Source organism: Salmo salar, chromosome ssa15, assembly GCF_905237065.1.
Source record: "Salmo salar chromosome ssa15, Ssal_v3.1, whole genome shotgun sequence".
Lineage (NCBI taxonomy): Eukaryota > Metazoa > Chordata > Actinopteri > Salmoniformes > Salmonidae > Salmo > Salmo salar.
The window spans coordinates 64,320,375-64,334,255 of record NC_059456.1 but is presented as its reverse complement, the minus strand read 5'-3'; the positions used below and the strand labels follow the sequence as shown (position 1 = coordinate 64,334,255).

General features: G+C 42.7%; 1 protein-coding gene across 12 annotated transcripts in view; it reads right to left on the bottom strand.

Annotated features, from left to right (window-relative positions):
* Window positions 1-733: 733 nt before the first annotated feature.
* LOC106571902 (IQ motif and SEC7 domain-containing protein 1) overlaps window positions 734-13,881 on the bottom strand; it is a 191,660-nt gene continuing 178,512 nt past the window's right edge. For 11 of the 12 annotated variants that reach the window (XM_014145442.2, XM_014145443.2, XM_014145445.2 and 8 more), the window contains 7 exons: window positions 10,375-10,404; window positions 9,052-9,177; window positions 8,729-8,828; window positions 8,326-8,487; window positions 7,623-7,799; window positions 5,725-5,774; window positions 734-4,275 (listed from right to left, as the gene is read on the bottom strand). In XM_014145442.2, the coding sequence (XP_014000917.1) occupies window positions 3,724-4,275; window positions 5,725-5,774; window positions 7,623-7,799; window positions 8,326-8,487; window positions 8,729-8,828; window positions 9,052-9,177; window positions 10,375-10,404 (1,197 nt within the window). In that variant the 3' untranslated portion in view covers window positions 734-3,723. The remainder of the gene's footprint in view (window positions 4,276-5,724; window positions 5,775-7,622; window positions 7,800-8,325; window positions 8,488-8,728; window positions 8,829-9,051; window positions 9,178-10,374; window positions 10,405-13,881) is intronic. The other variant, XM_014145449.2, reaches the window with a different exon arrangement.

Below are 13,881 nucleotides of genomic sequence, written 5' to 3'. Positions count from 1 at the left end.
CTGGTAACTCTAATGAACTTATCCTCTGCAGCAGAGGTAACTATGGGTCTTCCTTTCCTGTGGCGGTCCTCATGAGAGCCAGTTTCATCATAGCGCTTGACGTTTTTTGCGACTGCACTTGAAGAAAGTTCTTGACATTTTCTGTATTGACTGACCTTCATGTCTTAAAGTAATGGACTGGCCTTTGAACTGTTCTTGCCATAATATGGACTTGGTCTTTTACCAAATAGGTTCTTTATTCTGTATACCCCCCCCCCCTTCCTTGTCACAACATAACTGATTGGCTCAAATGCATTAAGAAAGAAAGAAAGAAATTCCACAAATGAACTTTTAAGAAGGCGCACCTGTTAATTGAAATCCATTCCAGGTGACTACCTCATGAAGCTGAGAGAATGCCAAGAGTGTGCAAAGCTGTCATCAAGGCAAAGGTTGGCTATTTGAAGAATCTCAAATATAAAATATATTTGGATTTATTTAACACTTTTTTGCTTACTACATGATTCCATATGTGTAATTTCATAGTTTTGATGTCTTCACTATTATTCTACAATGTAGAAAATAGTAAAAAATAAAGTAAAACCCTTGAATGAGTAGGTGTTCTAAAACTTTTGACTGGTAGTGTGTATGTAGATGAAATGCATGCTGAGCTCCAGTAACAATCAGCTTAATGTGGGACGCAAGAGCAAGTCAACATCAGGAGATTCCAAATCCAAACCAATGAAAATAGAGGAAATAAAGTTAATCAACTTTACTGGCTGACCTGTTCAGTCAGCTCACAGTGAAAAAGACACACGATGCATCAGGTCCATGCAGTGCATTGTGGGGGTACTTATCAGACTATAGACTGTGGACATTTCTTGAAGCACTACAACACATATCAAGATAAATGTATACATTTCGTTCTCTATTTTTACATTGTCCGACCATTTCTGAGTTACAAAAAAGAAAATTAGAAAGACATTCAATTGATTATTCATGTCATAGGTAAGATATGTTTATCTGTCTACATTTCCTTATTTGTTGTTATAATATCATGGATCTAACATGAACAGACGTGTTGAGTGAAGCCTAGGCCTCAACCCATTGGGCACAGGTGTCAATTCAACGTCTATTCCACTTTGGTTCAATGTAATTTCATTGAGATGATGTGGAAACAACCTTGATTCCATCAGTGTGTGCCCAGTGGGAAGTCTGACTTATGGTTGTGGTTTTCTTAGTGAATGTTAAAATACATTTACACCCTGAATATTGGGACAAACAGTTGACTTTTACTTTAATGTACACACGATAATATACTCTTATTTTGTAGAATGTAGAAAGATATTTTTCTTTACATATAACCCAGTTCCTTTGTTTTATTTGCATTTCTTTGCTGTATATTAGATCTGGATTTCCTGAAAAATGAAAGCGTTCCTTCATATGTGCTTATCCAGCAAAATATTTATGTTCTGCCCAGAGGGAAGCATATTCCTTTATTAAAATATATACACACATTCCTCTTTCTTTTCACCGTCAACCAGTGCTTGACTTGGGACACCGGAGCAGAGTACCGGCACTTCAAACTACTGCTCGAGGTTCTGTTCCTCTTATAGAATTTTAGCTCATAAGTATTGAGGAGCTCCAGCACCTAAATATAAACAGTACTGGTACCCAAAATGAGTACCGGAACCTATTTCAGTCCAAGTCAAGCACTACCGTCAACTGTCTAAGTATATCATCTGAAAAAAAAAAAAAAAAGAATTCACCTGAATCTCTTCCAGGACAACATGATAACAGACTTGAACCTGTAAAGGGCCTACAAGTCTGCATTTTTTAATGTGATTATCGACTATGATAACACTGATTTGTTATACAATGTGCTGAGGATAGCCTCACATTAATAACATTACATGCAAAATCACTTCGACATTCCACTGAATTCCATTGAATTCGAAAATTCCAGGACTGTGTTTCTCAGAGAACCATGAGAACAGCCACACATTAAGCCACTGAGAGAGAACGACAGGGGTCCAAACTAAATAAATAACAATGCAACATGAAAACACACAAAACAAACAGAAGGGACACTTTTTTGTTTTGAATGTACAAAACCAGTACGAAGATATTGCACATACTGTACACAATGAAACAACTAAGATGACAAACCAAAAACTAAACACTACATACTTAAGAGGTTATTCTAGTCACTCACCTACTCAGGTTTTGTGATGAAAACAAAGATATAGTAAATTATGAAGAAAAAAAAAATAAAGGATTATCATATTTTGATTTGAAGAGTCAAGAATGCAGCTGCTTCATATATCAAAGGCATGAGACATTGTCAGCTTTACTGCGGGTCCATCAGTAAAGTGACGTGAGCCTCAACTTCTATAACGTAAAGTATCTGAGAGGTCAGGAAAGCTGTGAGCTTAGCCAGCATACAACCAAAAGAAGGCCATGAGCTCAACACGAGATCTGTGACACTTCCCCACTGCCATCTTACTACATGTCCTTACTCACAGCACTAAACTTCAATACTTCATATAGGAGTACTACACCGAGCCGAGTGGGACCCATCCACCCAGCATAGGAACAACATATGGTCAGTAGACACCCATATCTGTTCACTCTGAGGTTTTATACATGACAGCCCAGCGTTAGGAGGGCCATGTGCCACAGCTGCATTCCAGTCTCTCAATGCTCTGGTTGGAAGGCAAAAGGTTCCAGAGTAGGTTATTGGCCTGCCTGACAATGTGGCTCCACTCCCCCTTCCCATCTATCCTGTTACCATAGAGTCAGTATAATACTGATACAGTTTATTTCTAATGATAATAATGGTTGTAAGTATAATCTTACAAGGTACTTTACGCACAATATATACTGTACATGAAGTCTAGACTAAATAGTTTATGCATTAGTAATTGGCACATTTATCAATGAGAGCTAGGAGACAACACGTAAAGCTGTCATCTACAGTAAATACAACACTAGAACTACTACGATTGAGACTGTTGTTAGCCTGTCCGTTGGTCTAGTTATTGTGAAATGATTACACCTAGCTTTTTTACTCTACATGAATTCTAGGAGGCAAGAACAAATAGCATTCTTAAAAATGAAGAGAGTTTTGGAAACCTCAAGAAAGCAGAGTGTTAAAAGCTAGCTTTGTTTAAAAAGACTGTATACAATATAATATGCCATTGTGACAGAGAAAACAGTCAGACATGTTTTCTCAGGCCTATCCCAGGTGGTCTTGTCTCCTGATTACGTGAAGGGAAGACAGGCTATTGAAAGAACGGAGAAGTGGACAGCGGCCTACAGAGAATGCACGGTTCTCTTCAGCCTGGGTTTGGTGTGAGTTCATGGGGAGAAGGAGGGAAAGCGTTTCCCCGTACAAAACACCTCCCTGAAGCCCTGACAGAGAGACAGAGGCCCTTACTAAGGTTCGAGCAGAGGCCCTTTGTGGAAGAATTGAGTCTGGTTTCCATCCAGCATATTGGTGAGCAGCTGAAGGGGGGAGCGGATACATGGGACTGCCAGAGGTCCATCTCCATCACAGCAGTGGAACACAGTAGATAGGCCATCGACTGACAGTATACCCTCTGTCCCTTTGGGGGAAGAGACTGTCCCTCCCTTAAGTTCACTCACTCACTCTTTCCTTTTGCTCATTCAATCTTTTCTCTCTCTCGCTCTCTTTCGTTCTCTCTTTTGCTCTCGCTCTCTCTCGCTCTCTTTCAGTGAGGGACTTCACACCACGGTGCTGATGCCACTGTGTTTGGGTTTGGGCCCGCTGGGTGCCGGGCCCTGCAGCTGACTGTGGTGGTGAGGGGCATGCTGGGAGTGTGAGGCGTGATGGGAATGCTGGCTATGGGTGCCGTGGCTGTGCTGTGGTACATGCGGGTGGGGGTGGGTGTGTTGGTGTGTGTGGGAGGAGGATGCATATGCTGCTGGGTGCTGGTGGTACTGTGTGTGGGGAGGGGGGTGGTAATGGTGGTGGTGGTGGTAGGGAGGGGGGTTCTGTTGGACGTGGCAGTACTGGGAGTGGTGGAGCTGGGCCTGGGCTACCTGCTGGGCTGTGTGGTGGAGGTTGGACGGATGAGGAGTGTGGGAGATGAGGGTGGGGTGACCAGGCAGAGGAAGAGGAGGATGGCTCTGGGATGAAGGCTTCCCCCGTTTGCTGCCAAAGAGCGACCCGAGGAGGGAGGAGGAGTTGGGGATGGTGGGGTGGCCCCGGGGCGGGCCCTCGCTGCGTGGGGTTGTGGCTCTCCGGCGTATGTGAGGACTGTTAATGATGGACCCCTGTGGGAGAGAAGAGGGTAACATCATCTCTATCCATGCCTTCTATACAGGCAGACACTCACAGTATCACACCACATACTAGACTACCAGCAGTTAAGCTAAGGCATCACCTCATGGAAGTGGTGAAAACTGCCTGCATATTCAAGGGTCAACAGCAAGTTGCAAAACGTTACAGACAGAGCATGCAAATAAATTAACTAAAAATATCAGCTCATGATGGCGGACAGACAAATAATGAATGGTAATATCAGGGTTATGGCCACTCGACAATGTTACAAATGAAGAAACCTATATAGAAAAAACTCAAACTTTCTTAAATGACATACGCGTCAGAGAAATTTGAAAACGGGACCTTTTATTGTAGATGCATCAAAAGTATAAAAGGCTGATAATATATTCATATTGTTGAACACCTTCCAAACCTGAGAGTCCCACATGCAACTGGTTAAAAACAATGGAGGCAGAGGATCCACATGCAGAGGAGGTGACAAGCAAAATCTCCATCCATATTGGCTTTGCATTCAGCCAGACAGCGGGAAGCAGAGATGCTGGAGATCTGGTAGTCACATTTAAAAATAACTCTGTTCACTTATCCCCCAATCTAGTTCCAACTCTATCCTTTTTGGATTCATCCAAGTTTTAAAAGTCCTTCCTTTGGTGCATGCTCTGTCCAAGGTTGTAAAGAGACCATACAGATTTCTTTGAAAGTGGAATGACATTTTCAAGGGTTCCCAGACTTCAAAACCAACACACGGACTCATGGAATGAAGAAATGATGATGAATGAAATCCACATCTTTCATATTGACTCTTTGATATTGTGTGTAAAAAGCTCATCGATAAAGTTCTGACAGTGAGATATTGATGTGACCGTGAGCTGTTGTAAGATAACCTTCCTCCCTAAGCCTCAAACCTCTGTGAGCTTTCTTTCAATAGGACAGGCAGGGAACAGGAGAGGGACCAGAGAGGGGGGCTTTAGGTTTGCACAACACTAGGGGGGAGAGTAGGTGCTACAACAGGTATTCACTGGCACCCCTGCCTAAGGTAAGAGAGCCCCAAAGGAAAGCCAAACTGCGGGTTGGGACATGGCTGAATGGAAGACATTAGACTGTGATCAAAACAAACAGCTGGGGGGATTAGAGGGAGGAAGGGGGAATTAGTAGTAGTCATGCTTGTTTCAAGAAAAAGGGCAAACTGGCCACATGACCAAAACAAGACATGTCTCCCATCTAGCCAGCGTCAGAGGCAGGCAGCCCTTGCATGCACACTAACCGAGGCAGGCAGGTTGTTAAAAGGCATCCGAGATTTAAAAAAAAAGGTCATAAAACAAAATGAACTGAGAGTCTATGAAGCAGAGAGGGGTGCAAGAACAACAAAAATAAACGGTGTTTTTTTTTTTACAGAGCACATCATCACAGAGTAGCTTGGACACCAGCTGCTTCCAACTTACTTCCATATTGCTGTCTAGTGATCCTGCACTGCTGCGGCGCCCACGCTTGCCTGCCCGAGACATGCAATACCACAGATTAGAGATGGATAGGACAGCACTCCTGGATCAACTACAGAGGTTTAGGCAGCCCTCCTCTCCCCTAGGGGGCAGTGCAGGGGGTTGTGAGTAGTACACTGGAAGCTGAGATAAAAGGGGCAGGGAGTGTGTGGGGGACCGGTTGATAGATAGGTAGGTATTACTGTCACGTCCATTATTTTAGCAGCTTTGTTCATATTTACTTAGGAGATAAAGAGAGACATTTGATCAGTGTACTTTTACACTACATTTTGAATTTACTGCATTGCTCAAACTTAAAGGACAAGGAAATCATTTTTGCAACATTCAGCTGAGGACATCAGTATAACTACAAAGAGCTAGGCAATGTTAGTATTTCTAAACTACAACGAGTTAAGATTATTCATAGATTTTTTTCCTGCTAAAATGTGACAACACAGATTTAATGTTGTCACAAGATGTAGATTGTCATAAGGAAGGGTAACGGGTGGCTTTGTAGAGAGCCAATGGCAGTGACAGTTACGGAGAAGAAACATCAAAAGCAATACAATGGCTGTTGCACATGAGGTGTACGAGCAAATAGAGCAGTTTGCCACTGTCATAAGCTCAGCCAATGGATACATGACCAGTCTTCACATATGGAGAAACAGGAGAAAACCCAATGGGAATGGAAATATCAGGAAGTACATAATGAGATGGAGAATGGCGAGAAAATTAAAATATATTGTACACAGGACATGACCACACTACCATGCCACATCCTGTGTTGAGAAAGTTAGGGCTTAAACATACACAAAAACCTAAGACAGGAGGGAGGAAACACTCCTATGTTGATGTATTGACTTCAGCACTGACTAGCCTTATCGTATCTGTATTTCAGTATAGTACCCAACATGACAATGGAAACAGAGCAAATACATCCTAATGTGAGATCCTGTAGAACTCCTATATGGATTTCATTACGTTACCATGATGTCTTAACATAACTGCGATCCAGAATGAATGACATGTTCTCAAGGTGATTCGCTTTAGAGTCCAAATGCTATGTGAAACATTCTTGATATTCATGACAATGAGATGTTCGTTGTAATTTTGGAACCAGATCTCGTCTTGCGTCAGTTATTGTATGAGAACAGATCCCCATTGAGTTCAGTAGGTTCAGATCACAGCAATACATGAGAGAATGACTGGTAGTGAAAAACGGTGGATTAATTAAACATATAACAAGCAAGCCTTATCATGAAATGTTTGAGAAAAAAAAGGGATTTAAGAATGAGAATGTGACACGAAAAAGTGCAAAAATCAAAGGTGTTCATTGAGATATAAAGTATATTTTGATTTAGATACAGGGGCGAGAGCAATCCTTCCTTCAATATCACTTCTCAGTGGAAAGGCAAACCCTCTAAAGTAGACCTATTGATAGCATCATACCAAATAGCTATTCATTTAGAAACGTCTATTTTTCAATGGCACAAACCTACTTCTGCTGTTTCATATCCCAGGTTATGATAAAATATTTCACATTGGGGTAGGGCACCAGTCCCAGAAAATAATTTTAGGACTAAACTAACAGGACCTTAAGCGCAATTATCTTGTAAAGTCTCACACTGCCCAGATACAGAATGCATTTAAGTTATTTAATAAGAACATCTCACCCGAATAACGTTTTACTTAATCATCAATACAGCTTAAGAGAAGTCTGACATCAGTTCAAGGTGCTATAAAACATAATGTTGGATGTTCCGAGTTATATTACCATAGGACGAGTGAGGAGGTAAAAACAACAGAGGGTCTCTCCCAGGAAAGGACCGTTTTGTGAGCACAATGATGACCTTTGACCTTACCTGCTTCGGAGAGGTCGCGGAGGGAGCTGCTGAGGGCACTCCTCTTCAGGCCCTCGCCCATGGTGTAGGTGTCGTCCAGACTGGCACGGTTCATGTTGCCATTGCCAGCCTCCTTCTTCAGCCCAGAGCTCTGGGACATACTGGGCCTCACTACCCCTTTCTGCTTCTCAAGCTCAGCTTTATATGAACATACATATGGGGAGAGAGTAAGGTAAAGATAGCGTGTGTGTGTGTGTGTGTGTGTATATATATGTTTCAGCATTCATCTTCAAACATACAATATTTCTACATTTCCTCATATAATTTCATTACTGGCACTTACTTTTATATAGATTATTACTATACATTCGGTAACTATTGCATTTACATTATAATCAAATGTAACATTGTAAAAGTGCACCTAAATCCTTTCGCATATTAGACTCATTCGTAAAAACAGTCTTCTGTGTGTTTCTCTTTGATAAATGCCCTTCCGCAAACACAATCCTCCTCGTGGTAGTCATCCTGTGAACTCTATAAACATTCCTTCTCATAAACAGAGAGTGAGTAATGAGGACCAGGCCCTATCTGCCTCTACTTGACTGAGTTTACATGGCTCGCAGCGGCCAGGGAGCGAGGGGCGGATGGAGGGAGGGAAAAAGGGAATGAGGGTGGAGGGAAAAAGGGAATGAGGGCGGGGTAGAGAGCTAAAATGTCTGCTCACACTCTATCCTGTATTTCTCCATTTCCTGGACCTCGGCGATAGACTCTCGCAGGTCGTCAGTGAACTTCTTGCGGTCCTGGGGGTTGGGCGCGTTAAAGTTGATGAGGACCTTGACGTCGGCACCTGGTATGGCTGATGTCAGCCTGATTCCATTCCCGTAATCTGGACCAAACACAGAAAGAGAGAGAGAGACCTTTAAAACTCAGGGCATCGACCACAAAGGAAGTTTAAAATCTGTCTGATGTTTTGAAAGTATAAACAGTGTCTCGTTCCATCATCACAGGATGGTTACATGTATATAGATGTGCAAATTGAACCCAGTGGGATGTACTATAAAACCATGCTGGGCTAACAACACATCGCAGAGATGGTGAATGGACAGGGAGAGGTCTGTTCTACTTACATTGGTTCTCAAACATCAGAACCTGCATCCCATACAGAGAAAAAGACTGCCGGAAGCTGTATGTCACAGAGTTCTTCTTCTTCTGGAAAATCTTTGTCACCTGCACCCAAATAAACACCCAAACAAGCACACAGACAAATACACAAGTTATACTGTGGGGGCAAGAAAGATATTGGAGAAACCAAAAAAAGGGTTGAACTGAAAGCTCAGACTGTACTTCTTTGCTCATTGTTGTTGCTGTGAGGCCACATTTGAAAGACCATATTTGAATGACCATATTTAACAAAGGACAGGGCAGGACAAAGGCAGGAGAGGACACGTACCACCAGAAGGTCATTAAACAGGAAGATCTCCCGCTGGTGCAGGCCTAACTTCTGGAGCTTGTTGGGGTCTGGCACTTCAAACAGCCGACAGTAGCACACTAGCCTGCGATGGGGCAGGGACAGCACCTAGAAACCAACCCAACGACATTACTCACTAACACACAGCGGTCAGGCCCTGGGCTTAGGTCAAAGAGTAATATGACCCCAAATTGAAGTATAACTGTTGTTAAGCGCACATGCACACACTCAGACATACGTGCGCACACACCCCTCAGCTAGGCCAACAGGGAAATGAAAACAAACAGTGAGCCTCTATTTTAGGATGATTTAGTGTGTGGAGTGCAGGGGAAATGGGTTATAATGATGTCTGAATAGTGTGCTATAAAACCCCAGTGTGATGCTGTTTCTCCTTGTTACATTATTCATCCTAATGTATTCATTGTCGTCAGGAGAGGTGGTTTCACCACCCTACTTTGTTTGGAAGTCAGGGGGACACAGAGTAATTCGACTAGGATTCCCTTGGATCAAAACACATCTGTCACTTATTCCCACGCAAACTGTGCTCATAAAACTTTAATACCAGGAAATGAAGATGGTGTAAAACTGTCTGATTCATCCAATGAAAAGCAGGAGCCAGCTGATATCTAGATGATTTTCCTCTAGTCTATGATTATGTGAACAGTGTAATGGCAGTAGAACAGAAGCCTGTGAGCACATAGGTTACAGAAGGTTACGTAGTTTATTATTCTCCCAAATAGATTCAGAACAATCTTTCAGCATGTCTCACCCCTAAAACATTCATGACTAATAATACCCACTCTAACAAATGCCCTCTGTCTGTGGGAGGCTTCTGTGTGGGTAGGAGTGTGTGCGTACATGTGTGTGTGTACGCGGGTATGTGTGTATGCGTGTGTTTGTGTGTGCGCGCGTGTGTGAAGCCTCTGTGTGGTCTGCTTCTTGGCAGTGATGCATGCTCGGCTCAGCACAGTCAGTAAACAGTGCAGCTCACTGGTGCCTAGGAATGTATATGTGTTGACTCTGTCTACAGGTTCATCACAGGAGATCCTGCTCATCTCAGTAATAGGTGTGGACTTTTAGGGGCAAGAAGACCTTTAATCCAACTAAAGCCATCTGAAACAACAAGTATCTACAGGTTGTGGATTATTTTAGCCATCCTGACACTGTAAGACTGGGTGATGTTAATATAGGCCGAACACTAAACACATATAAATGACCCTTGCTTTACATAGAAACTGTGGGTGAGTAAAATGACGCATAACAATGACATGATCATTGCATGCCAAACTGTGAACATGTACTTACACATCCTATTCCATGGTGGAGAGATCCAATCTGCAATGGGAGGACAGAGAAAATATCAGAAGGAGAACCTCATTACTGTTTTAAGTGCATACAGGGCACGTACCTAGAACCTGTTACATACAGTTGAAGTCGGAAATGTACATACACCTTAGCCAAATACATTTAAACTCAGTTTTTCACAATTCCTGACATTTAATCCTAGTAAAAATTCCCTGTCTTAGGTCAGTTAGGATCACCACTCTTTATTTTAAGAATGTGAAATATCAGAATAGTAGAGAGAATGATTTATTTCAGCTTTTATTTCTTTCATCACATTCCCAGTGGGTCAGAAGTTTACATACACTCAATTAATATTTGGTAGCATTGCCTATAAATTGTTTAACCTGGGTCAAATGTTTCGGGGAGCCTTCCACAAGCTTTTGGCCCATTCCTCCTGACAGAGCTGGTGTAACCGAGTCAGGTTTGTAGACCTCCTTGCTCGCACACACTTTTTCAGTTTTGCCCACACATTTTCCATAGGATTGAGGTCAGGGCTTTGTGATGGCCACTCCAATACCTTGACTTTGTTGTCTTTAAGCCATTTGCCACAACTTTGGAAGTATGCTTGGGGTCATTGTCCATTTGGAAGACGCATTTGCGACCAAGCTTTAACTTCCTGACTGATGTCTTGAGATGTTGCTTCAATATATCCACGTAATTTTCCTCTTCATGATGCCATCTATTTTGTGAAGTGCACCAGTCCCTCCTGCAGCAAAGCACCTCCACAACATGATGCTGCCACCCCCGTGCTTCACGGTTGGGATGGTGTTCTTCGGCTTGCAAGCCTCCCCCTTTTTCCTCCAAACATAACAATGGTCAATATGGCCAAACAGTTCTATTTTTGTTTCATCAGACCAGAGGACATTTCTCCAAAAAGTACAATCATTGTCCCCATGTGCCGTTGCAAACCGTAGTCTGGCTTTTTTATGGCGGTTTTGGAGCAGTGGCTTCTTCCTTGCTGAAAGGCCTTTTAGGTTATGTTGATATACTCGTTTTACTGTGGATATAGATACTTTGTATCTGTTTCCTGCAGCATCTTCACAAGGTCCTGCTGTTGTTCTGGGATTGATATGTACTTTTCGCACCAAAGTAAGTTCATCTCTAGGAGACAGAACGCATCTCCTTCCTGAGCGGTATGACGGCTGCGTGGTCCCATGGTGTTTATACTTGCGTACTATTGTTTGTACAGATGAACGTGGTACCTTCAGGCGTTTGGAAATTGCTCCCAAGGATGAACCAGACTTGTGGAGGTCTACATTTTTTTTCTGAAGTCTTGGCTGATTTCTTTTGATTTTCCCATGATGTCAAGCAAAGAGGCACTGAATTTGAAGGTAGGCTTTGAAATACATCCACAGGTACACATCCAACTGACTCAAATGATCTCAATTAGCCTATCAGAAGCTTCTAAAGCCATGACATCAATTTCGGGAATTTTCCAAGCTGTTTAAAGGCACAGTCAACTTAGTGTAAACTTCTGACCCACTGGAATTGTGATACAGTGAATTATAAGTGAAATAATCTGTCTGTAAACAATTGTTGGAAAAATGACTTGTGTCATGCACAAAGTATATGTCCTAACCGACTTGCCAAAACTATAGTTTCTTACCAAGACATTTGTGGAGTGGTTGATAAACGAGTTTTAATGACTCCAACCTAAGTGTATGTAAACTTCCGACTTCAACTGACTTCAACATCTCATACGTCATCTCATTGATGGGGTCATACAGATAATTCTCCCTCTAAAGCTGAACGGTTGCAGCATGGTCCAAGACATGTCTGTCTGTTTACGTCTGTACAAGCCACGAGCCATTTATGTGCAAGCAACCCTCATGGGAAACTCAAAGTTGGGACTCAGTATTCCAGTAATCCTGTCTGTGAGTCAGTAATGAGTTGAATGAAGTGGTTTAAACAACTGAGGTGAAAACAAGATCTCTAGCTCTACAATACCAGTGGGACAGATACAGTACATTATTGTAGAACGGAAGTCTAATTTGTTGTTTAATATCCAGGTACTTCACTGTACTGTCGGCCCTCTGAGGGTTTTGATACTGCCGTTTAGTGATGAGGGATCATTTTTCTTTGAGGTATACGGGGTTAATCACTCCTTTAAATTCCTGGGGTCACTGAGAATCTCAGGCTTTTTTTCCCTTCTACCTTTACATGACTGAAATGATGCAATCACCATTGCACTGCACACTGCCCTATCGTACCTGGACAAGAGAAATAACTATGTAAGAATACTGTTCATCGACTACAGCTCAGCCTTCAACACCATAGTACCCTCCAAGCTCATCACTAAGCTCAGGGCCCTGGGCCTTAACCCCTTCCTGTGCAACTGGGTCCTGGACTTCCTGACAGGCTGACCCCAAGTGGTGAAGGTTGGCCACAACACCTCCACCATACTGATCCTCAGGAGGGGCTGAGTACGCACCCCACAGGGGATGGGCTGAGTATGCACCCCACAGGGGTACATCCTCAGCCCCTCCTGTACTCCCTGTTCACCCATGACTGCGTGGCCATGAACGCCTCCAACTCAATCATCAAGTTTGTTGACGACAACAGTAGTAGGCTTGATTACCAACAATGACGAGACAGCATATAGGGAGGAGGTGAGAGCCCTGGCTGAGTGGTGCCAGGACAATAAACTCTCTGTCAACATCAACAGAACGAAGGTGCTGATTGTGGACTACAGGAGACAGCAGAGAGAGCACACCCTCATCCACAGGCCCGAAGTAGAAAGGGTCAAAAGCGTCAAGTTCGGCGTGAACTTCACTGACAACCTGAAATTCTTCATATAGAATGCTCAACAGCGGCTCTTCAAACTTGGCCCCTAAGACCCTCACAAACTTTTGAATCTTAGTCACTGTTCTAGCTGGCTAGCACCCGGTACTCTACCCTGAACCCTAGAGAATGCTGCCCTATGTACAAAGTAATTAAACACTGGTCACTTTAATAATGTTTACATACTGTTTTACCCACTTCATATGTACAGTGCATTCGGAAAGTATTCAGACCCCTTGACACTTTCCAAATGTTATGTTACACACTTATTTAGAAAAATATTTAAAAAACCATGTTTATCAATATGCACACAATACCCCATAACAACAAAGCGAAAACAGGTTTTTAGAAATGTTTGCAAATGAATAAAAAACATCAAACAGAAATACCTTATTTACATAAGTATTCAGACCTTTTGCTATGAGACTTGAAATTGAGCTCAGGAACATCCTGTTTCCATTGATCATCCTTGAGATGTTTCTACAACTTGATTGGAGTTAAATTCAATTGATTTGGAAAAGGCACACACCTGTTTAGATAAGGTCCCACAGTTGACAGTGCACGTCAGAGCAAAAACCAAGCCATGAGGTCGAAGGAATTGTCCGTAGAGCTCCGAGACAGGATTGTGTTGAGGTACAGCTCTGGGGAAGGGTACCAAAACATTTCTGCAGCATTGAAGGTCCCTAA